This window comes from Hyperoodon ampullatus (assembly GCF_949752795.1).
Source record: "Hyperoodon ampullatus genome assembly, chromosome: 15".
NCBI lineage: Eukaryota > Metazoa > Chordata > Mammalia > Artiodactyla > Ziphiidae > Hyperoodon > Hyperoodon ampullatus.
This window is the reverse complement of record NC_136928.1, coordinates 62,840,745-62,866,586: the sequence shown is the minus strand read 5'-3', so window position 1 is coordinate 62,866,586 and position 25,842 is coordinate 62,840,745. Positions and strand designations below refer to the sequence as shown.

General features: G+C 40.2%; 1 protein-coding gene across 1 annotated transcript in view; it reads left to right on the top strand.

The window, feature by feature from the left end:
• Positions 1-25,842, top strand: part of TTC27 (tetratricopeptide repeat domain 27) — a gene marked incomplete at its 5' end in the record, with an annotated part of 189,201 nt that overhangs the window by 79,323 nt on the left and 84,036 nt on the right. The window contains one exon of the mRNA XM_079721409.1: positions 7,840-7,953. Within this exon, the coding sequence (XP_079577535.1) occupies positions 7,840-7,953 (114 nt within the window). The remainder of the gene's footprint in view (positions 1-7,839; positions 7,954-25,842) is intronic.

Here is a 25,842-nt window from a genome sequence, read left to right as displayed (position 1 = left end):
TTACATGTCCCTGTCCAGTTTTCCCAGCACCACTTATTGAAGAGGCTGTCCTTTCTCCACTGTACATTCCTGCCTCCTTTATCAAAGATAAGTTGGCCATATGTGCGTGGGTTTATCTCTGGGCTTTCTATCCTGATCCACTGATCTATCTTTCTGTTTTTATGCCAGTACCACACTGTCTTAATTACTGTAGCTTTGTAGTATAGTCTGAAGTCAGGCAGCCTGATTCCTCCAGCTCCGTTTTTCGTTCTCAAGATTGCTTTGGCTATTCGGGGTCTTTTGTTTTTCCAAACAAATTTTGAAATTTTTTGTTCTACTTCTGTGAAAAATGCCAGTGGTAGTTTGATAGGGATTGCATTGAATCTGTAGATTGCTTTGGGTAGTAGAGTCATTTTCACAATATTGATTCTTCCAATCCAGGAGCATGGTATATCTCTCCATCTATTTGTATCATCTTTAATTTCTTTCATCAGTGTCTTATAATTTTCTGCATACAGGTCTTTTGTCTCCTTAGGTAGGTTTATTCCTAGATATTTTATTCTTTTTGTTGCAATGGTAAATGGGAGTGTTTTCTTGATTTCATTTTCAGATTTTTCATCATTAGTGTACAGGAATGCCAGAGATTTCTGTGCATTAATTTTGTATCCTGCTACTTTACCAAATTCATTGATTAGCTCTAGTAGTTTTTCGGTAGCATCTTTAGGATTCTCTATGTATAGTATCATGTCATCTGCAAACAGTGACAGCTTTACTTCTTCTTTTCCAATTTGGATTCCTTTTATTTCCTTTTCTTCTCTGATTGCTGTGGCTAAAACTTCCAAAACTAGGTTGAATAAGAGTGGTGAGAGTGGGCAGCCTTGTCTTGTTCCTGATCTTAGTGGAAATGGTTTCAGTTTTTCACCATTGAGGACAATGTTGGCTGTGGGTTTGTCATATATGGCCTTTATTATGTTGAGGAAAGTTCCCTCTATGCCTACTTTCTGCAGGGTTTTTATCATAAATGGGTGTTGAATTTTGTCGAAAGCTTTCTCTGCATCTATTGAGATGATCATATGGTTTTTCTCCTTCAACTTGTTAATATGGTGTATCACATTGATTGATTTGCGTATATTGAAGAATCCTTGCATTCCTGGAATAAACCCCACTTGATCATGGTGTATGATCCTTTTAATGTGCTGTTGGATTCTGTTTGCTAGTATTTTGTTGAGGATTTTTGCATCTATGTTCATCAGTGATATTGGCCTGTAGTTTTCTTTCTTTGTGACATCCTTGCCTGGTTTTGGTATCAAGGTGATGGTGGCCTCATAGAATGAGTTTGGGAGTGTTCCTTCCTCTGAAATTGTTTGGAAGAGTTTGAGAAGGATGGGTGTTAGCTCTTCTCTAAATGTTTGATAGAATTCGCCTGTGAAGCCATCTGGTCCTGGGCTTTTGTTTGATGGAAGATTTTTAATCACAGTTTCAATTTCAGTGCTTGTGATTGGTCTATTCATATTTTCTATTTCTTCCTGAGTCAGTCTTGGTAGGTTGTGCATTTCTAAGAATTTGTCCATTTCTTCCAGGTTGTCCATTTTATTGGCATAGAGTTGCTTATAGTAATCTCTCATGATCTTTTGTATTTCTGCAGTGTCAGTTGTTACTTCTCCTTTTTCATTTCTAATTCTACTGATTTGAGTCTTCTCCCTTCTTTTCTTGATGAGTCTGGCTAATGGTTTGTCAATTTTGTTTATCTTCTCAAAGAACCAGCTTTTAGTTTGGTTGATCTTTGCTATCGTTTCCTTCATTTCTTTTTCATTTATTTCTGATCTCAACTTTATGATTTCTTTCCTTCTGCTAACTTTGGGGGTTTTTTGTTCTTCTTTCTCTAATTGCTTTAGGTGCAGGGTCAGGTTGTTTACTCGAAATGTTTCCTGTTTCTTAAGGTGGGATTGTATTGCTATAAACTTCCCCCTTAGAACTGCTTTTGCTGCGTCCCATAGGTTTTGGGTCGTCGTGTCTCCATTGTCATTTGTTTCTAAGTATTTCTTAATTTCCTCTTTGATTTCTTCAGTGATCACTTCATTATTGAGTAGTGTATTGTTTAGCCTCCATGTGTTTGTATTTTTTACAGATCTTTTCCTGTAATTGATGTCTAGTCTCATAGCATTGTGGTCGGAAAAGATACTTGATACAATTTCAATTTTCTTAAATTTACCAAGGCTTGATTTGTGACCCAAGATATGATCTATCCTGGAGAATGTTCCATGAGCACTTGAGAAAAATGTGTATTCTGTTGTTTTTGGGTGGAATGTCCTATAAATATCAATTAAGTCCATCTTGTTTAATGTATCATTTAAAGCTTGTGTTTCCTTATTTATTTTCATTTTGGATGATCTGTCCATTGGTGAAAGTGGGGTGTTAAAGTCCCCTACTATGATTGTGTTACTGTCGATTTCCCCTTTTATGGCTGTTAGTATTTGCCTTATGTATTGAGGTGCTCCTATGTTGGGTGCATAAATATTTACAATTGTTATATCTTCTTCTTGGATCGATCCCTTTATCGTTATGTAGTGTCCTTCTTTGTCTCTTCTAATAGTCTTTATTTTAAAGTCTATTTTGTCTGATATAAGAATTGCTACTCCAGCTTTCTTTTGATTTCCATTTGCATGGAATATCTTTTTCCATCCCCTTACTTTCAATCTGTATGTGTCTCTAGGTCTGAAGTGGGTCTCTTGTAGACAGCATATATATGGGTCTTGTTTTTGTATCCATTCAGCCAGTCTGTGTCTTTTGGTGGGAGCATTTAGTCCATTTACATTTAAGGTAATTATTGATATGTATGTTCCTATTCCCATTTCCTTAATGGCTTTGGGTTCGTTATTGTAGGTATAGTCCTTCTGTTGTGTTTCTTGCCTAGAGAAGTTCCTTTAGCATTTGTTGTAAAGCTGGTTTGGTGGTGCTGAACTCTCTCAGCTTTTGCTTGTCTGTAAAGGTTTTAATTTCTCCATCAAATCTGAATGAGATCCTTGCTGGGTAGAGTAATCTTGGTTGCAGGTTTCTCTCCTTCATCACTTTCATTATGTCCTGCCACTCCCTTCTGGCTTGTAGAGTTTCTGCTGAGAGATCAGCTGTTAACCTGATGGGGATTCCCTTGTGTGTTATTTGTTGTTTTTCCCTTGCTGCTTTTAATATGATTTCTTTGTGTTTAATTTTTGACAGTTTGATTAATATGTGTCTTGGCGTATTTCTTCTTGGATTTATTCTGTATGGGACTCTCTGTGCCTCCTGGACTTGATTAACTATTTCCTTTCCCATATTAGGGAAGTTTTCAACTATAATCTCTTCAAATATTTTCTCAGTCCCTTTCTTTTTCTCTTCTTCTTCTGGAACCCCTATAATTCGAATGTTGGTGCGTTTAATGTTGTCCCAGAGGTCTCTGAGACTGTCCTCTGTTCTTTTCATTCTTTTTTCTTTATTTTTCTCTGCATCAGTTATTTCCACTATTTTATCTTCCACCTCACTTATCCATTCTTCTGCCTCAGTTATTCTGCTATTGATCCCATCTAGAGTATTTTTCATTTCATTTATTGTGTTTTTAATCGATGCTTGATTCATCTTTAGTTCTTCTAGGTCCTTGTTAACTGTTTCTTGCATATTGTCTATTCTATTTCCAAGATTTTGGATCTGGGAAATAGAATCTTGGATCAGCTTTACTATCATTATTCTGAATTCTTTTTCAGGTAGACTGCCTATTACCTCTTCATTTGTTAGGTCTGGTACGTTTTTATCTTGCTCCTTCACCTGCTGTGTGTTTTTCTGCTTTCTCATTTTGCTTATGTTACTGTGTTTGGGGTCTCCTTTTTGCAGGCTGCAGATTCGTAGTTCCCGTTGTTTTTGGTGTCTGTCCCCTGTGGCTAAGGTTGTTTCAGTAGGTTGTGTAGGCTTCCTGGTGGGGGGGACTAATGCCTGTGTTCTGGTGGTTGAAGCTCGATCTTGTCTTTCTGGTGGACAGGTCCACGTCTGGTGGTGTGTTTTGGGGTGCCTGTGGCCTTATTATGTTTTTAGGTATCCTCTCTGCTAATGGGTGGGGTTGTGTTCCTGCCTTGCTAGTTGCTTGGCATAGGGTGACCAGCACTGTAGCTTGCTGGTCGTTGACTGAAGCTGGGTGCTGGTGTTGAGATGGAGATCCCTGGGAGATTTTCGCTGCTTGATATTATGTGGAGCTGGGAGGTCTCTTGTGGACCCGTGTCCTGAAGTTGGCTCTCCCACTTCAGAGGCACAGCACTAACTCCTGGCTGCAGCACCAAGAGCCTTTCATCCACCCGGCTCAGAATAACAGTGAGAAAAAGTAGAAAGAAATAATTAGTAGAAGAAAGAAAGAGAGATTGAAAGAAAGGAAGAAGGGAAGTAAGGAAGGAAGGAAGAAAGAAAGAAAGGAGGGAGGGAGGAAGGATGGAAAGAAAGGAAAGAAAGGAGGGAGGGAGGGAGGAATGAAAGCAAAAGGAAGAGTGAATGGAAGAAGAGAGGGAGGGAGGGAGGAAGGAAAGAAAGAAAGAAAGACAGGAGGGAGGGAGGGAGGGAGGAAGGAAAGAAAAAGAAAGTGGAAAGAAGAAGGGTGGGAGGGAGGGAGGGATGGAGGAAAGAAAAAGAAAGAAGGAAAGGAGGAGCGGAGGGAGGGAGGGAGGAAGGGAAGGGAGGAAAAAAAGAAAGAGCAGGTAAAGTAAAATAGAATAAAGTATGAAATATAGTAGCGTTATTAAAATTAAAAAGTAATTATTGAAAAAAAACACGGACCGAAAGAACCCTGGGACATATGGTGGAAGCAAAGCTATACAGAGAGAATCTTACACAGAAGATTACACATACACATTCACAAAAAGAGAGCAGGGGGAAAAATCAAAAATCTTGCTCTCCAAGTCCACCTCCTCGATTTGGGATAATTCGTTGTAAAAAGAGGAAAAGGGCGAAAAGTCTGAAATCTTGCTAAGTCCACCTCCTTAATTTGAGATAATTCGTTGTAAAAAGAGGGAAAAAAAAGGGGGGAAAGTCTTAAATCTTGTCCTCAAGGTCCACTTCCTCAATTTGGGATGATTCGCTGTCCATTCATGCACTCCACAGACGCAGGGCACATCAAATGGACCGTGGAGCTTTAATCCGCTGCCTCGGAGGCTGCACAGAGAGATTTCCCTGTCTCTGCTCTCACAGCTCCCGGGTCTCAGCCTTGGACCTGGCCCCGCCTCTGCGCGTAGGTCGCCGGAGGGCGTCCGTTCTTCGCTCAGACAGGACGGGTTTAAAGGAGCCGCTGATTCGGGGGCTCTGGCTCACTCAGGCATAGGGGAGGGAGGGGAATGCCCTCTCCTCGCGCACCAGGTAACAAAAGGGAAAAAAGTCTCTTGCCTCTCCGGTAGCTCCAGACCCTTTCCCCGGACTCCCTCCGGGCTAGCACTAACCCCTTCAGGCTCTCTTCCTGCCGCCAGCCCCAGTCCTCTCCCTGCGCTCCGACTGAAAGCCTATACCCGAGCCTCAGCTCCCAGCCCCGCCCGCCCTGGCGGCCGAGCAGACAAGCCTCTCGGGCTGGTGTGTGCCTGAGGGCACCGATCCTCTGTGCCAAAATCTCTCCGCTTTGCCCTCCGCACCCCTGTTGCTGTGCTCTCCTCCGCTACTCCGAAGCTTTCCCCCTCCGCCACCTGCAGTCTCCGCCCTCGAAGGGGCTTGTAGTGTGTAGAAACCTTCCCTCCTTCACGGCTCCCTCCCACTGGTGCAGGTCCCGTCCATATCCTATTGTCTCTGTTTATTCTTTTTTTCTTTTGACCTACCCAGGTATGTGGGGAGTTTCTTGCCTTTTGGGGGGTCTGAGGTCTTCTGTCAGCGTTCAGTAGGTGTTCTGTTGGAGTTGTTCCACGTGTAGATGAATTTCTGATGTATCTATGGGGCGGAAGGTGATCTCCGCGTCTTACTCTTCCGCCATCTTCCTCCGGCTCCTGGCAGGCAGATTCTTAACCACTGCACCACCAGGGAAGCCCTGTAGTACTCTTGAAACTGACATAATATTGTATGTTAACTATGTTTCAGTTACAAAATGAAAATGGTTGAAGCTCATGCATCCCAGTGCAATTTCCAAAATAAAAGATGTTGTTTTGGGGATCGAGACCAAGTATTAGAATCAGCTTTTGCTTCTAATGAAGGTGTGACACTGAGCAAGTGATCTAACCTGTTGGTGCTTCAGTCTCCTTTTTATTGTAAGAAAGTTGGCAAAGATTTGGAGTTGACAATTCACATACCTATAGGGGCCAGGCAAGTAATAGAAATGATGGAAGTGAGCTGGGCATGGTACAGTAAGACGTTGCAGGGACGGTGATATAGTTTATATACACTCCATTGAAGGACTTCTTGCTAACTTTTAATGAGAATTTGGAGTTACAAGGGAATATGACCAAAAACAAATATGTGTATTAGCTTAGCCTACTAGTTCTTAACTTTGGCTATGCCTTAGAATTACCTGGGGAGTGTTTTAAAAAATACCGATGCCCAGATCCTGCTCTCAGAGATCCGACTTACTTTTAAAATACCAAGAGCTTCTCCTTCTAGTGCGCAGCTAGGTTTTGAATGATTAATTGGACGCTAATTAACTAGGATGTTTTTTATACCTGACTTTTAGAAATAAGCAGATAATCAAGGATGTAGTCAGCTTTCAGACGAATAAACCTTTTGCCTTTCTTCGAAGCAATCTTCACTGAAAGTTATTGTTGTGAATGGTCACTCGGGCAGCATTGGTTTCCATGTCATCAGCAAAGAGCTTAAGTTGTGTTCATTATACCAATCAGTCCCTATTGTCTCATAATACATTTTGCCCTTCTTTTCACGCACCCAAAACTTTCACTTTTTCCCCACTACATTTGTGGTCATATTCAGTGGTTTCTACTGCACTCTGTGAACTCATGGTTGGTCACAGCTTTCTCTGGGGCTAGGATTCAGTATGTGCATATTCAGAGTTTTCTTATGAGCCAGTCTTTCTTAAGATGCCCTCTCTAGGATAGCATTTTAACTAAAATTAGAGACTCCCTACCCTAACCAAGACTAGAATGCATTCTCAAAAATTTTAGAGTGGTTTTCTTAAAGTTTGATTTGCATTTGCATCAGTGGATTAGGATATTTAATGAAAGGTACCAGATTTCTAATTATTTGTTTTTGTTTGTGAGTTTGGATGATTTTTAAAAATTCATTTCAAATTTGAGAAAGGTGGCATTTATTTTATGTAGTTTATTTTCTCACTTTTTTTTTTTTTTTTTTTTTTTGTGGTACGTGGGCCTCTCACTGTTGTGGCCTCTCCCGTTGTGGAGCACAGGCTCCGGACGCGCAGGCTCAGCGGCCATGGCCCACGGGACCAGCCGCTCTGCGGCATGTGGGATCCTCCCAGACCGGGGCACGAACCCATGTCCCCTGCATCAGCGGGCGGACGCTCAACCACTGCGCCACCAGGGAAGCCCTATTTTCTCACATTTTTTAATAACTCATGAGATAAAAAGATTTATTAATTTATGGTATACATTCTGCTTACCTTTTTGATTATATGGAAATATTCTGATTCATTCCTTAAGGAATTTATTCAGTAGAACAGGTCAACTAGGTTAAGTAATGACTCTGCTCAGATGAACACATTCTTCATAAAAAATATTCTTCATAAAAAATATAAAGCGCATGTTGTCTTTTATTATTTTTCAATGAGGTGATTTTCAAATCTGCACTCAGCAGTACCTGATATATTCATTTTGTTATATTCAGAGTGGAATTATCCAGCTTATCCATTCCTTCTGTGGTCTTTTTTTTTTTTTTTTTTTTTCTTTCTTTCTTTCTTCCCCTCAGTGTTTGCTTTCGCAACCCAAGTTCTGGGCCATTCAGACATCAGCTTTGATCCTCCGGACAAAACTTGAGAGAGGAAGCACACGCCGAGTGGAACGGGCAATGAGGCAGACACAGGTAAGAATTAATGTGGCAATTTTTGTTATTCTTCCAGCTCTTTATTATTATCAATAACCGTACATGTTTGTTGTGAGTATAAAATCATTTTCCTCTAACACGTTTTATTATTGAAGAGTGTTGTTTTAGAGTTTGCTTGGCTCCAAAGCCCAACTCTGTCACTTAGCTCTGTGACTGTAGTATTTAACCTTTCTAAAGGAAAGCTGTTCCGCTACTCAAGATTTCTGACGCCAAGTATGTGGGTCTTTCACACCAAGCATTTCATCATTTCCCTGTGGACATCAACTGGGTGTCCTACAATTTAATTCAATTCTGACCCTCCCTGGAATTAGTGCAGACCCCATATGTTAAGGGCTAAGTTCCAAAAGGCAGCCTCCCACATCAGATTCCAATCTCAAGTCTTCTACTTCTGACTGACTGGCTATAAATCAGGGGTCCTCACGACCTCCTCCTCACCTCAGGTTTGATAATTTGCTAGAACTGGCTCACAGAACTCAAGGAAACACTTAATTACTATTACTGGTTTATTATAAAGGATGTTATAAAGGATTCAAATGAACGGCCAGATGAAGAGGTATATAGGGCAAGGATCCTGAGCAAAGGAGCTTCTCTGTCTTTGTGGAGTTTGGGGTGCACTCCCTCTCCCAGAACGTTGGTGCGTTTTCCAACATGGGTGCTCTCTGAGCCCATTTGTTTTGGGGGTTTTTATGGAGTATCTATTATGTGGGCATGATTGATTAAATCAGTGGCCACTGGTGATTACCTCAACCCCCAGCCCTTTTTCCCTCCCTGGACCTTGGGGTGGGGCTGGAAGTTCCAACCCCCCAGTCACATGGTTGGTTCCTCTGACAACCGGCCCCCATCCTCCCAGAGTCACCTCATTGCCATAAGCTCAGGTGTGGTGAAAGGGACTTACTATGGATAACAAAAGACACTCTTCTAACCCTACCACTCAGGAAGTTACAAGAGTTTTAATTTCATTTTCATTATCTATATAAGGGGGTAATAATAATTGTACTCATAGCATAGGTTTGTGGTGAGTGGTAAAGAGATAATACAAGAGTTAGTGAAAAAGGTATGCAGTTTCACAGACATAGATTGTATGAGGAAACAAAATTAATCCTAATGCAAAAATATTCACTGATGAACTGGAATGAATAGTCTCTATTCCAAAGTGGCTTTTTTTAAACTACTGAAGAATATTTTATTAATTTCTGTGTTTAAAAATATTTCTGATAGACACCTCACTAAGCTTAGAGCACTCTATTGATGCTGCTGGAAATATAGTACAAAGTTATTCCTTAGGTTCTGTATCTTTCCTAGCTTTCCAGTTTGAAACCTGCATGATTCTCTGAATTGTGCAGATGATGCTTTTAGATATCAAATAAATAAGATGTGCTTTGCTTGGGGAAAATGGATTTGAAGAAAGAGCCAAATCACCATGCTTTGGCCCTTTGCCCCTGTCTTGGCCTTACTATATCTGGGGTCTCTTCATCTTGCCATGCAAATGCTACGTGATGAAGAGAGTGGTATACCTTTCTACCTATACAACAGAATGAGGGAGTTGTTATTCCTGCCTCTGCGGGAAAAATTAGAGAAAATCTTTTCACTCCCCAACCCAGAAAATTTGGAAATTAGTCAGATCATGGAATAAGATCAATTAGACAAAATTTGTCTAATATTCTGTTACTTGTTGAGCCATTTACTTCATAATCTGAACTTTTGCCAATTCCTCTGATTCAGAGTTTGATATTACTAATTGTTGAAGTTATTGCATCCCTAAAGAATAAGAGGAAAATGACTTTAAAAATACATGTATACATAAAACAATGTTTTAAAAAAATTCTCTTTTAGTTTCTGTGGAAATCTGTTCCCTTGCTCAGCTGTACAAAGTGGTAAAACAATAAAGTGGTAAAGCAGAAAGAAAAATAAGCTAGAAGGAACTCTTAGGGAAAAGCTTAATCTTGTCACATGATAAGTTGAAGAAATGCAGGTATGATGAGGTCAGGTGACTTGCCCCAGTTTGCCTGGCTAGTTAATGACAGAGTCTGGACTTTAACTTACACAGTAGCAGGCAGTTACATTGAAGAATGCAGACCAGCTTTTTGGTGGGGTTAATGGCGGACTCCGGGAGGCTCACTCCAAGGAGTGCTTCCCAGTACTTCTGCTGTCAGTGTTCTTGTCCCCGCAAGTAAACCACAGCCACCCACCACCTCTGCAGGAGACCCTCCAACACTAGCAGCCGTGTGGCTGACAGGGTCATGGTGCTCCAGCTGGGTGTCAGGCCTGTGCCTCTGAGGTGGGAGAGCCGAGTTCAGAACATTGGTCCACCAGAGACCTCCCGGCCCAACGTAATATCAAACGGCAAAAGCTCTCCCAGAGATCTCCATCTCAATGCTAAGACCCAACTCAACTCAACGACCAGCAACCTAGAGTGCTGAACACCCTATGCCAAACAACTAGCAAGACAGGAACACAGCCCCACCCATTAGCAGAGAGGCTGCCTAAAATCATAATAAGGTCACAGATACCCCAAAACAAACCACCTGACACAGTCCTGCCCACCAGAAAGACAAGATCCAGCCTCATCCACCAGAACACAGGCACCAGTCCCCTCCACCACGAAGCCTACACAATCCACTGAACCAACCTTAGCCACTGAAGGCAGACAACAAAAACAACGGGAACTACGAACCTGTAACCTGCAAAAAGGAGACCCCCAACACAGTAAGTTAAGCAAAATGAGAAGACAGAGAAACACACAGCAGATGAAGGAGCAAGTTAAAAACCCACCAGACCAAACAAATGAAGAGGAAATAGGCAGTCTACCTGAAAAAGAATTCAGAGTAATGATAGTAAAGATGATTCAAAATCTTGGAAATAGAATGAAGAAAATACAAGAAACATTTAACAAGGACCAAGAAGAACTAAAGCACAAACAAACAATGATGAACAACACAATAAATGAAATTAAAAATTCTCTAGAAGGAATCAGTAGCAGAATGACAGAGGCAGAAGAATGGATAAATGCCCTGGAAGATAAATAGTGGAAATAACTACCACAGAGCAGAATAAAGAAGAAAGAATGAAAACAATTGAGGACAGTGTCAGAGACATCTGAGATGACATTTAATGCACCAACATTCAAATTATAGGGGTCCCAGAAGAAGAAGAGAAAAAGAAAGGGACTGAGAAAATATTTGAAGAGATTATAGTTGAAAACTTCCCTAATACGGGAAAGGAAATAGTTGATCAAGTCCAGGAAGCGCAGAGTCCCATACAGGATAAATCCAAGGAGAAACACGCCAAGGCACATATTAATCAAACTATCAAAAATTAAATACAAACAAAAAATATTAAAAGCAGCAAGGGAAAACCAACAAATAACATACAAGGGAATCCCCATAAGGTTAACAGCTGATCTTTCAGCAGAAACTCTGCAAGCCAGAAGGCAGTGGCAGGATATATTTAAAGTGATGAAAGGGAAAAACCTACAACCAAGATTACTCTACCCAGCAAGGCTCTCAATGAAATTCGACAGATAAATTAAAACCTTTACAGACAAGCAAAAGCTAAGAGAATTCAGCACCACCAAACCAGCTTTACAGCAAATACGAAAGGAACTTCTTTAGGCAGGAATCACAAGAGAAGGAAAAGACCTGCAATAACAAACCCAAAACAATTAAGAAAATGATTAATAGGAACATACATATTGATAATTACCTTAAGTGTAAATGGATTAAATGCTCTAACCAAAAAACATAGACCGGCTGAATGGATACAAAAACAAGAGCTGTATATGTGCTCTCTACAAAAGACCCACTTCAGACCTACGGACACATACAGAATGAAAGTGAGGGGATGGAAAGAGATATTCCATGCAAAGGAAATCAAAAGAAAGCTGGAGTAGCAATTCTCATATCACACAAAATAGACTTTAAAACAAAGACTACTTTGTATACAAGACACAAAGAAGGACACTACATAATGATCAAGGGATCAATCCAAGAAGAAGATATAACAATTGTAAATATTTATGCACCCAGCAGAGGAACACCTCAATACGTAAGGCAAATGCTAACAGCCATAAAAGGGGAATCGACAGTAACACAATCATAGTAGGGGACTTTAACAGCCCACTTTCACCAATGGACAGATCATCCAAAATGAAAATAAATAAGGAAACACAAGCTTTAAATGATACATTAAACCAGATGGACTTAATTGATATTTGTAGCACATTCCATCCAAAAACAAGAGAATACACTTTCTTCTCAAGTGCTCATCGAGCATTCTCCAGGATAAATCATATCTTTGGTCACAAATCAAGCCCTGGTAAATTTAAGAAAATTGAAATTGTATCAGGTATCTTTTCTGACCACAATGCTATGAGACTACATATCAATTACACAAAAAAGTCTGTAAAAAATACAAGAACATGGAGGCTAAACAATACATTACTTAATAACCAAGAGATAACTGAAGAAATCAAAGGGGAAATCAAAAAAATACCTAGAAACAAATGACAATGAAAGCACAATGACCCAAAAACCTATGGGATGCAGCAAAAGCAGTTGTAAGAGGGAAGTTTGTAGCAATGCAAGCCTACCTCCAGAAACATCTCAAATAAACAACCTAAGCTTACACCTAGAGCAATTAGAGAAAGAAGAATTTAAAAAAACCCCAAAGTTAGCAGAAGGAAAGAAATTATAAAGATCAGATCAGAAATAAATGAAAAAGAAACGAAGGAAACAGTAGCAAAGATCAATAAAACTAAAAGCTGGTTGGTTCTTTGAGAAGATAAACAAAATTGTTAAACCATTAGCCAGAATCTCACGAAGAAAAGGGAGAATTAGAAATGAAGACGGAGATGTAACAACTGACACTGCAGAAATACAAAGGATCATGAGAGATTACTACAAGCAACTCTATGCCAATAAAATGGCCAACCTGGAAAAAATGGACAAATTCTTAGAAAAGCACAACCTTCAGAGACTGAACCAGTAAGAAATAGAAAATACAAACGGACCAGTCAAAAGCACTGAAATTGAGACTGTGATTAAAAATCTTCCAACAAACAAAAGCCCAGGACCAGATGGCTTCACAGGTGAATTCTATCAAACATTTAGAGAAGAGCTAACACCTATCCTTCTCAAACTCTTCCAAAATATAGCAGAGGGAGGAACACTCCCAAACTCATTCTATGAGGCCACCATCACCCTGATACCAAAACCAGACAAAGATGTCACAAAGAAAGAAAACTACAGGCCAATATCACTGATGAACATAGATGCAAAAATCCTCAACAAAATACTAGCAAACAGAATCCAACAGCACATTAAAAGGATCATACACCATGATCAAGTGGGGTTTATCCCAGGAATGCAAGGATTCTTCAGTATACGCAAATCAATCAATGTGATACACCATATTAACAAACTGAAGAATAAAAACCATATGATCATCTCAATAGATGCAGAAAAAGCTTTTGACAAAATTCAACACCCATTTATGATAAAAAAAAAACCCTCCAGAAAGTAGGCACAGAGGGAACTTAACATAATAAAGGCCATATATGACAAACCCACAGCCAACATCGTCCTCAATGGTGAAACACTGAAACCATTTCTACTAAGATCAGGAACAGACAAGGTTGCTCACTCTCACCACTATTATTCAACATAGTGTTGGAAGTTTTAGCCACAGCAATCACAGAAGAAAAAGAAATAAAAGGAATCCAAATCGGAAAAGAAGAAGTAAAGCTGTCACTGTTTGCAGATGACATGATACTATACATAGAGAATCCTAAAGATGCTACCAGAAAACTACTAGAGCTAATCAATGAATTTGGTAAAGTAGCAGGATACCAAATTAAAGCACAGAAGTCTCTTGCATTCCTATACACTAATGATGAAAAATCTGAAAGAGAAATTAAGGAAACACTCCCATTTACCACTGCAATAAAAAGAATAAAATACCTAGGAATAAACCTACCTAAGGAGACAAATGACCTGCATGCAGAAAACTATAAGACATGGATGAAAGAAATTAAAAATGATACCAACAGATGGAGAGATATACCATGTTCTTGGATTGGAAGAATCAACATTGTGAAAATGAGTATACTACCCAAAGCAATCTACAGATTCAATACAATCCCTATCAAAAAATACTACTGGCTTTTTTCACAAAACTAGAGCAAAAAATTGCACAATTTGTATGGAAACACAAAAGACTCTGAATAGCCAAAGCAATCTTGAGAAAGAAAAACGGAGCTAGAGAAATCAGTCTCCCTGACTTCAGTGTATACTAGAAAGCTACAGTAATCAAGACAGTATGGTACTGGCACAAAAACAGAAGTATACATCAATGGAACAGGATAGAAATCCCAGAGATAAACCCATGCACATATGGTCGCCTTATTTTTGATAAAGGAGGCAAGAATATACAATGGAGAAAAGTCAGCCTCTTCAATAAGTGATGCTGGGGACACTGGACAGCTAGCTACATGTAACAGAATGAAATTTGATGCTCCCTAACACTATACACAAAAATAAACTCAAAATGGATTAAACAGCTAAATGTAAGGGCAGACACTATAAAACTCTTAGAGGAAAACATACGCAGAACACTCTATGATATAAATCACAGCAAGATCCTTTTTGACCCATCCCCTAGAGAAATGGAAATAAAAACAAAATAAACAAATGGGACCTAATGAAACTTAAACGCTTTTGCACAGCAAAGGAAACCATAAACAAGATGAAAAGACAACCCTCAGAATGGGCTAAAATATTTGCAAATGAATCAACTGGCAAAGGATTAATCTCCAAAATTTACAAGCAGCTCATGCAGGTTAATATCAAAAAAACAAACAACCCAATCGAAAAATGAGAAGAAGACCTACGTAGACATTTCTCCAAAGAAGGTAAACAGATTGCCAACAAACACATGAAGGAGAATGCTCAACATCACTAATCGTTAGAGGAATGCAAATCAAAACTACAATGAGATATCATCTCATACTGGTCAGAATGGCCATCATCAAAAAATCTACAAGCAATAAGTGCTGGAGAGTGTGTGGAGAAAAGGGAACACTCTTACACTGTTGATGGGAATGTAAATTAATACAGCTAATATGGAGAACAGTGCAGAGGTTTCTTAAAACACTAAAAATAGAACTAGCATACAACCCAGCAATCCCACTACTGGCATATACTCTGAGAAAACCATAATTCAAAAAGTGTCATGTACCTCAATGTTCATTGTAGCTCTATTTACAGTAGCCAGGACATGGAAGCACCCTAAGTGTCCATCAACAGGTGAATGGATAAAGAAGATGTGGCACATATATACAACGGAATATTACTCAGCCTTAAAAAGAAATGAAATTGAGTTATTTGTAGTGAGGTGGATGGACCTAGAGTCTGTCATACAGAGTGAAGTAAGTCAGAAAGAAAAAGACAAATACCGTATGCTAACACATATATATGGAATCTAAATGAAAAAGATAAAAGGTTATGAAGAACCTAGGGGCAGGACAGGAATAAAGACACAGACCTACTAGAGAATGGACTTGAGGACATGGGGAGGGCAAAGGGTGAGCTGGCACAAAGTGGGAGAGTGGCATGGACTTACATATTCTACCAAATGTAAGATAGATAGCTAGTGGGAAGCGGTCACAGCACAGGGAGATCAGCTTGGTGCTTTGTGACCACCTAGAGGGGTGGGATAGGGAAGTTGGGAGGGAGATGCAACAGGGAAGAGATATGAGAACATATGTATATGTATAGCTGATTCACTTTGTTATAGAGCAGAAACTAAAGCACCATTGTGAAGCAATTATATTCCAATAAAGATGTTAAAAAGAAAAAGAAAAAGGATGTAATGGCAGGTCCTAAAGGTGGCAGATTTGGAAGGGATGTCTAAGTGAGTCATGCCAAACTTAGAAGGGACTGTTGTGTCACACCTAATGGTAAATAAATCAGTATTATAAAATTCACAGAGGAAGAAGGAAATCCAAGTTGAGGAAAGTCCATTAAAAGCACTCTATCTAATGGAAATTATTCTAGGCTAGAGTTCTTTAATTATTGTATCTTCAGGACTATGATGATGGTGGTAATGATGAAGAAAATAATGTTTATGGAAACATTGGTTATTTTAGAATTCAGAAGCAGCTTGAATTAAAATCTTATATTCTCCAGTATTTATTTATACCCTGCTTTTTACCAGTGGGGTACAAAATACCTATCTATCTATCATCATTCTGCTTCTCCCCCACCCCACCATGCCACGTCTCATCCAAGTCCAAATAATCAATATCTTCTGTATCATAAGATCACATCTTTTTCTTCTTTCCTTTAGTATGATGAAAGCAATGTATTATACATATCCAAATATGAAGGAAATTAATTGAAACCACATACATTCAAGGGAACCGTCTTATTTCCAATCCAAAAAAACTTGCGCAAACTAAATGTCATCATTGTCTAATAACGTTCATATTAGTGTTAGATAAACTCAGTTCAGTCATTGAGGGTTAATGTTAGGTTACTTTATGTTCATTATTAAGTAATTTTGCTGGTGAATTTTAATTACCCAGTTATGTTTTAAACCTTTTAATTTAAATTGTGAAGATCTGTCCCTGTCGAGGTAGTTGTGCCTCTGAAGATGTTTGCATGGCAAGAGTCTTTTCCTTCACCCTTGAATTTCTGGGAGGACATTGCATTGAATTGAGAATTTGAGACTGCAGCAGTTTTCTGTCACTGGAGACTATTCATGCTGCCATTTGACTTTCTTAACTGTGGGAGCTAATTGAGATTTCACAACTTTTAAATGAGTATTTTTAGAACATCTATTTTTTTTCTTTTTTAACATCTTTATTGGAGTATAATTGCTTTACAATGGTGTGTTAGTTTCTGCTTTGTAACAATGTGCATCAGCTATACATATACATATATCCCCGTATCTCTTCCCTCTTGCATCTCCCTCCCACTCTCCCTATTCAACCCCTCTAGGTGGTCACAAAGCACTCTCTTGTAGACGGCATATATATGGGTCTTATTTTTGTATCCATTCAGCAAGCCTGTGTCTTTTGGTTGGAGCATTTAATCCATTCACTTTTAAGGTAGCTATCGAAATTTGTGTCCGTATTACCATTTTCTTAAACGTTTTGGGTTTGTTTTTGTAAGTCCTTTTCTTCTCTGTTTAATTTTTAATTACCTACTTATTAGCAGGAATAATTGAGAGTTAGCTAAATTAAAGATTATATTTTCATCTGGCAATTTAGCAATCTGAGAGGAGTAGAGAGCAGCGTTTGTAATATCCTACAGTCCAAATCTTCAGTCGAGTGCCAAAGCTAACCGGAACGGAGCAATCGCTGTGATCACACTGAGGGTAACGTAGATGTCTCAGTGGGTAGTAATTCACATTTTGGTTGGTTGTATTTTTTTTTTAAGGGGAAAGAGGTAAAGGAATTTCAGTTTTTTCTTATACAGGGTTTCCTAAAAAATGATGAACTGCATGCATAAATCACTACCCTTTGAGGTCATTAGAAGAAGTGATAAGAATTGTAAAGCAGTCATACTCCAATAAAGATATTTAAAAAAAAGAAACAATAAGAGACTGGAGTTCATGCGTTAGCTACTTAATTATCTGGAAATATGTTCACTCTGTATTTCTCAACATACCATAAAACAAAGCTTTTCCTCTATATTACAAGCTGGTCATTTGTTCTGCATTGCAGACTGCTCTCTGAAGTTTTAGTGTCTCAGAATATGCACCTGCTCTATTACATTTTCACATATCTTCTTCATGAAAGTACATCCACATGAATTATATTTGGCAGGCTTGGCATTGACCTTGATGTGCGGCTATTTGCGTGATGGAATATATGGCTGTCATTATGGATGACAGGAGGTGGAGGGGAGCACGTGATGTAGTAATTCAAGCTGACCTTGGCCGTATTTGGCTTACCCCACGAGGGGGTATGGCTTCACAATTTGAGAAGTTGCATTTGATTTTTATACTTTAAATATCCTTTTCTAAGTATAAGGTGCTTGTAATAGACAGATTGATGTTTAGAGCTTTTCGAGACTTTTTATACTTCTACTTCAGTACAATTCAAGGACAGGTCTCAGTAGGAAACTTTTAGTTGTAAGGGACAGAAACCCAATTCAAACTGGCTGTAAAAAAGGAAATTGGGGCTTCCCTGGTGGCGCAGTGGTTGAGAGTCCGCCTGCTGATGCAGGGGACGCGGGTTCGTGCCCCGGTCTGGGAGGATCCCACGTGCCGCGGAGCGGTTGGGCCCGTGAGCCATGGCCGTTGGGCCTGCGCATCCGGAGCCTGTGCTCCGCGGCGGGAGAGGCCACAGCAGTGAGAGGCCCACATACCGCAAAAAAAAAAAAAAAAAAAAAGGAAATTGGTTGACTGTTATAATAACTGGGAAGTCTAGGGGTATTCCGATCCCAGAGTTAGCTGGATTCAGGGCTCGAAGAGATCATCAGGTCTTTCTCTCTTTTCCCATCTCTGCTTTTCTCTGCCTGCTTCAGTGTCAGAATGTCTGTTGTCAGAAAAGCACCAGATTTTATTGTCCATAGACCTCACAATCCAAGAGGAAGAGATGTCACGTACTGTGGCCAAGGCTAAGCACCCTAACCTCTTATACTTCACTTCCCTTATCTGGAGAATGGAGAGAGCAGTAATGCCCACCTCATTCAGATACTGAGGGGTTAAATGACTTAATATTTGTGAAACACTTCAAATAGCGCCTGGCACATAGTAAACCCTCAGTAAATGTTGACTGTTTCTATTATCCTGACTTTAAAGGCGGTACAGGAAAATAAAGCTGCCCAATCCTTCATAACTCACCAAAAGCAATCATTACTACCTAGAATAGAATGCTTTAGATTTAGAAAATCCAAAAACATTGGGATAATTACAGTGCTCATGTTTAGTGTGCTGAGTCCCACCATTGAGCTTTTCAAATACCTGAGATATGAAATCCTGTCTTCCGTTGTAGCTCTGTACTTCACCTGCGTTAATAACCACATGTAGCGCTTGAAAGTTATTGAAAAGTATACTAGAACTTGCTCCTGTGACTGTAGCTATGCTTTTTTTTTTGGAATCATTATAGTTACTACTCTTTATTCAGAACTGTGTACAGTTACTACCGTTTACTGGATACTCATGTGCCAGGTTCTAAATAATCCTAGGAAGTAGGCACTATTTATATTTTTACTGATGAAGAAACTGAAGCACAGAAAATATAAGTGACTTACCCAAGGTCTAATTGAATTCAAACCAGGTCTGTCTTGGATTTCGAAGTCCATGTTTTTTTTTTTTTTAATTATTTTATTTATTTTTGACTGAGTTGGGTCTTTGTTGCTGTGCGCGGGCTTTCTCTAGTTGTGGCGAGCGGGGGCTACTTTTTGTTGCGGTGCACGGGCTTCTCATTGCGGTGGCTTCTCTTGTTGCAGAGCACGGGCTCTAGGCACGCGGGCTTCAGTAGTTGTGGTGCCTGGACTCAGTAGTTGTGGCTCGTGGGCTCTAGAGCGCAGGCTCAGTAGTTGTGGTGCACGGGCTTAGTTGTTCCACAGCACGTGGAATCTTCCCGGACCAGGGCTTGAACCCATGTCCCCTGCATTGGCAGGCAGATTCTTAACCACTGAACCACCAGGGAAGCCCCCGAAGTCCATGCTTTGACTCACCATGCTGTATTCTTCTCAGGAAGCTCTGAGAAAGAAGATATCAGTGGAAGACTTGGCATCATCTGGGGGAAAGGGGTTGAACCAGCATAGGCAGGAAGAAGTGAATAGAGGCTTTTGTGAGGAAGGTTCGGTTGTAGAACTCAGCGTCTGAAGGCCTACAATTTAGGTGAAAGGAGAAGGAAATGGATTGTACACAATATCAGGATGCAGTCCCGTGTGGGAGAAGAACGTGCACCTGGGTGAGTGAAACTGGCTTCTGCTAAGGCCAAGGAAGGGGGATGCCTGGACAGAGGCTGATAGGCTGAACCAGGATGTGAGTTTCATGATATAATAGATTAGTAAAAATATAGGCAACAATTAGTTCATAAATAAGTGAGATAAAAGAAGGGAGGAGTGATAAACAACATAAAATATTGTTAATAGTTAAAAAAATATTTTGAAAACCTAGAAAGTTACAGAACAGTGAAAACTCAGTAACAGCAGACAAACTTACTAGTGGAATGGAATAAAGTACACCCACTTAAAGCACACTTCTAAAGGCACTGAATGCTAACTTCAGTCAGATTCCAGTCGGGGCACACTGAAGGTCTTTGACAGAGTCAGATTGTGTTGATTGAACTGACACATTGGTTTTTCCTGGGACAGCACTCTGTGTATATCTTAAGAGCCTTATACAATATTTCTCAAACTTGCCTGAACATATGAATCACTTCCAAGGTGCTTGTTAAAATATAGCTCTTCATGGGACTTCCCTGGTGGCGCAGTGGTTAAGAATCCACATGCCAATGCAGGGGACACAGGTTCGAGCCCTGGTCTGGGAAGATCCCACATGCCGTGGAGCAAGTAAGCCCGTGCGCCACAACTACTGAGCCTGTGCTCTAGAGCCCACGAGCCACAGCTACTGAGCCTGAGTGCCACAACTACTGAAGCCCGCATGCTTAGAGCCCATGCTCCACAACAAGAGAAGCCACCACAATGAGAAGACCACGCACCGCAACCAAGAGTAGCCCCTACTTACTGCAACTGGAGGAAGCCCGCACCCAGCAACAAAGACCCAACGCAGACAAAAGTAAAATAGATAAAATTAATAAATTTAAAAAAAATATATATATAGCTCTTCAGCCCAGCCTGCAGAAATTCAGGGTCTGGTGAGGGTGGTGATTATGGGTACGTTTGGAAGAGACTGCCCCTGACAGAGGCAGGTTGTTACTCTTTTGTAGCTCCAGATATTTTCCTGTCTTACATCCAAGTACAAACAGAACAGAGACTAAAAGGGCATTTATCAAGGCCTGGAGGCCAGCGTTGTGATTTAACGGGACTGGGTGCCAGAAGGAACCTTAGAGGTGAGTGTTACTGAGGGCTGCAGATGAGGGCCAGGTGGAATTGAGCTTGCTGAGGAACAGATGCTTTGCATCTGACTGAGAGTGCTCAGGAAAGTAGGGGTAATTATTATTAGACTTAACTACTTTAACTTTTTTAGAAAGAATAATACTGGGAATTTAAAGCATTCATTTAAGTTTTAATAAATATTCTTTGCACTCTTATAATACTTGCAGACTGTAAACAGACTGACTTTTCTCATTTCCTAATCTTTTAAGACAAGATAATAAAGGAGAACTTCTAAGTATTGCCTTAAATACTAAGCAGGGTCCCCTGGAGAAGTTGTGGGAGAAGGTTGGAGGTGGGCGGCGTCTGGGGAAGGCACGAGAGATTGTGCATCTCCCAGTTCTCAGGGGGTGATTGTGGAGCCCCGAGGCTCCTCAGACCTTTCAGAGTGTCCAAGGTCACAATTGTCTTCACAACAATATTGAGATACTATTTATCTTGTCACTGTGTTGATACTGAATCAGCAGAAGCAATGGGGGATCAAAGTGTTGGTCCCTTAACCGGAATCAAGGTCAGGACACCATACTGTGCTGGTAGTCATCCTGTGCTTCACCACCATGAGTTTGTAGCTTAAAAAAAAGAAAAGACAGTTTTGTTTTTTGTTTCTTTTTAATTAATTAATTAATTTATTTTTTGGTTGTGTTGGGTCTCTTAGTTGCAACACGTGGTATCTTCGTTGTGGCACGCAGGATCTTCTGTTGAGGCACATGGGCTTCTCTCTAGCTGTGGCGCACGGGCTCCAGAGTGCATGGGCTCAGTAGTTGTGGCACGCGGGCTCTCTAGTTGTCGCATGCTGGCTCTAGAGTGCGTGGGTTCAGTAGTTGCGGCACGCGGGCTTAGTTGCCCTGTGGCTTGTGGGATCTCAGTTCCCCAACCAGGGATTGAACCCATGTTTCCCTACATTGGAAGGCGGATTCTTAACCACTGGACCACCAGGGAAGTCCCAAGACAGTTTTGTTTATGAATGTCTTTGATAAAGCAGTAAATATTATTTTATTAAGTCTTCACCCTTGACAGCGTGCTTTTTAATATTCTACGTGATGAACTGGGAAGTACTTGCAAAACACTTGTGCTGCGTGCTGAAGTACAGTGGTTGTCTCAAGAAAAGCTAAGCGAGCTGCTTTTCCCAGGAAACACTGTTTTTACTAAGAAGAACTATTGACAGACTGTGGGTATTCATACTTGGGTATTTGGCAGAAATTTTCTCAAAAATGAATGAAGTGAGCTCATCACTTCTAGGAAAATAATTGACAGTATTTCTTACCAGTGATAAAATTTTGAGCTTTTAAGAAAAAAATTGAGACTTTTGGAAATCTTTTATATGCATTTATGAATTTGACAGCTTTCCAATACTTCAAGACTGGGCTGAGAGTTTTCTTGTGAGATTATTGGTGATATTAACACATACAATTTTTAATATTATATGAAATATGTCAGCATTTGTAAATCTGCACATTTTCCAAATGACTAATGCATGATGTAAAAAATCAAGCATGGGTAAAAGATCCATTCAAAGTTCAAGATACATCAGTGAGTAGATTTTTGTTTTTTGGTTTTTTTTAGACCAGTGGATTTTTACTGTAACAGAATATTTAATGTACAGGGAAACATTCATTGATAGGATTTCAAATTCCACATTGCAGGTAACTCTAAGAAGCTACCACATTTTGAATTTTGATGTAGTATCAAAGAATAATATGCACAATTAACTGAAAAAGCTGTTAACATACTTCTCCCTTTTCCAACTACCTATCTGTATGAGGCCAAATTTTCTTCATAAATTTCAACCAAAACATCATATTGCAACAGATTGACTACAGAAGCTGGTATGAGAATCCAGCTGTCATCTATTAAGCCAGACATTAAAGAGAGTTGCAAAAATGTAACACATTGACAGTTTTTTGTTTTTGTTTTTGTTTTTACTTTTTTCTTTGTGCCACTCAGCTTGCAGGATCTTAATTCCCTGACCAGGAATTGAACGTGGACCCCCAGCAGTGGAAGCTCGGGGTCCTAACCACTGGACTGCCGGGAATTCCCAAGACATTGCCAATCTTTTCAAGACTTCTCTTTTTTGGGGGGGGAAATATAGTTATTTTTCATAAAACATATTATGTATGTTAATGTAATAGATTCATTATTTTCTTTTAGAATGGATTAATATTTAAATTTTATTCAGTTTTAATTTCTAATATGATAAATATTGATAGATGATAGCCCACACAAACAAAAGCTCTTTGGAGTCCCTCAATAATTTATAAGAGTTTAAAGGGTCCTACAACATTGTAAAGCAACTATACTCCAATAAAAATTAATTAAAAAATAAATATAAAGAGGTCCTGAAACGAAATGGTTTAAGAACTGCTAAGGTGTGACTAAGGGGAATGTTCCAAGATCCTTGTCTGGGCTTCCTTGAAGCCTCCCTCTTTATGTTCATCTCTTCTGTCTGGAATCATAAAAAAGACATCTAAGCTCTCTCAGCCCCCATTATAGTAGACCCAGCTCCTACCAGCCAACACATAAAAGTCTTTGGAACAGGGAGTAGTGATCAAAGATCTTCTTGGCCAGGCCACACCCTGACTCCCATATTATGGGAATAGGTGGGGAAAAACCCAGTTAATTAGAGTTCTCAGTATTTTTCCAGTGAGAAGCTGCTTTTTATTTTCACAGCTCTGATAATTTCCACTTAGGAGGTAAGGTTTTAATGAAGCTGTCAACTTAGTGTTTGGAATCAGACAGACTCACCTATTTCATAGCTTTAAACTTCGGGCAAGCCATTTTTTAAAAATAAATGAATGAACGAATGAATTAATGGCTGAGTTGGGTCTTTGCTGCTGTGCTCGGACTTTTTCTAGTTGCGGTAAGCAGGGGCTACTCTTCGTTGCAGTGCACGGACTTCTCATTGTGGTGGCTTCTCTTGATGCGGAGCATGGGCTCTAGGTGCACGGGCTTCAGTAGTTGTGGCTCATGGGCTCTAGAGCGCAGGCTCAGTAGTTGTGGCACATGGGCTTTGTTGCTCCATGGCATGTGGGATCTTCCTGGACAAGGGCTCAAACCCGTGTCCCCTGCATTGGCAGGCAGATTCTTAACCACTGCGCCACCAGGGAAGCCTGGGCAAGCCATTTTTTTAATCTCTCTGATTCCCTGCAATTCCCTATACACAAGGTGAAACTGGATTAACGATAGGTTTAATGGTGTTGTTGATACTTAGTAGGTTGTTAATAGGTTTTGATTCTCATTCCCCTTGTTCCTATTAGAAATTTTCTTGGGCTTGGGAGTTTGAGGTGACAATTAGCTTCACCACTGAATCACGGCTGAATGACTGCAGACTCCTGTCAAAGAGAGCAGTTCAGCCCAACTGTTGGATATATTTGATTAAGTACATATTTTTATAAGAAATCCCACCCTCCTACACATACACACACACACATTGCACAAAAAAGCAAGGTGATTTGGCATATGATCAATCATACCTTTTAGATTATCAGCTAATTTCTACTTGGCTCTTCAGAAAGTGGATAAACACTTTGATATCACGCAAGCAAGAAAGAATAGCCTTCAGTGAAAGTGTAGGTCCTTAGGGACTAGCTCTGTTCTTTTGAAGATATGTGTGCCATACTTTTAGATACGAGCACATAAATAAAGTCTAAATCATACCAGACCTTGTTCAGAATTGTCCTTCTATACTAAATCATTCTCCATGTGCTAATTTTAAAATGTAGTCTTGATCTTCTCTAGTTTTTTGGAGGGGAAGTTCTTTCTCTACTGAAAACAGAGAATTGAAAAGAGAGGACCCATCATTGTTTTCCAGGGTTTTATTCTTTTTTTTTTTTTTTTTTTTTTGCGGTATGCGGGCCTCTCACTGCTGTGGCCTCTCCCGTTGCGGAGCACAGGCTCCGGACGCGCAGGCTCAGCGGCCATGGCTCACGGGCCCAGCCGCTCCGCGGCATGTGGGATCTTCCCGGACCGGGGCACGAACCTGTGTCCCCTGCATCAGCAGGCGGACTCTCAACCACTGTGCCACCAGGGAACCCCAGGGTTTTATTCTTTTATTCCCCATTCCTTAGAGGTATCTCCTGACCTCTGGTACTGTGGCTCCTGGAAGGTTTGGGAGTCGTTATTGTCTGGGCTTAGAGAATCCATATGCACAAGCACGTTGTCTCAAAGGACACTCAAGTATAAATGCTTTGCGATGGAGTTTGGGGAGAAAAAGACATTAAAAGGGAGTCTTAAATCTTGAAAACAGTTTCATATCACAGTAGTTTATACATCATGAGGTCATCTTTGGTGTCTCCCAACAGTTATCATACCTGGATTTTCTGTGACTTGGCTGTCCCCCCACCTCCTGACTGAGCCCTAGACTCTTCCTTACTCTTTACTCATCGTCTTTCCCGTTTATCCACATTTCTTCTGTCACTCTCCTATGTACACTCTGCTTGCTTTCAACTCTTAATGATTGGTCTAGGGTATATTCACTTCTCTCTCTCTCTCCATTTTTGATGTTACCATTTTCCCTTAAAGACAACTTCTCATACCAGTTTTAACTTACGACCAAGTGCCCATGACTTTCAGGTGTGAAATACATGAAATTTAGAAACTGGAGAGAGAAAATGGCAAGTGAAAGGGTAGGACACTGCTTTAGAGGTCATTTACCTCAATTTCTGGGGGTGTGTGAAAGCTTACAAAGTGCCAGTTTGTCTCTGAGCTCACTGTTTCTGTCCACGTTCACACACACACACATATACATGGTAGGAGCTCGGGCTTGCTGTTCATTCAGTCCCATTCTCCTAGGACTTAA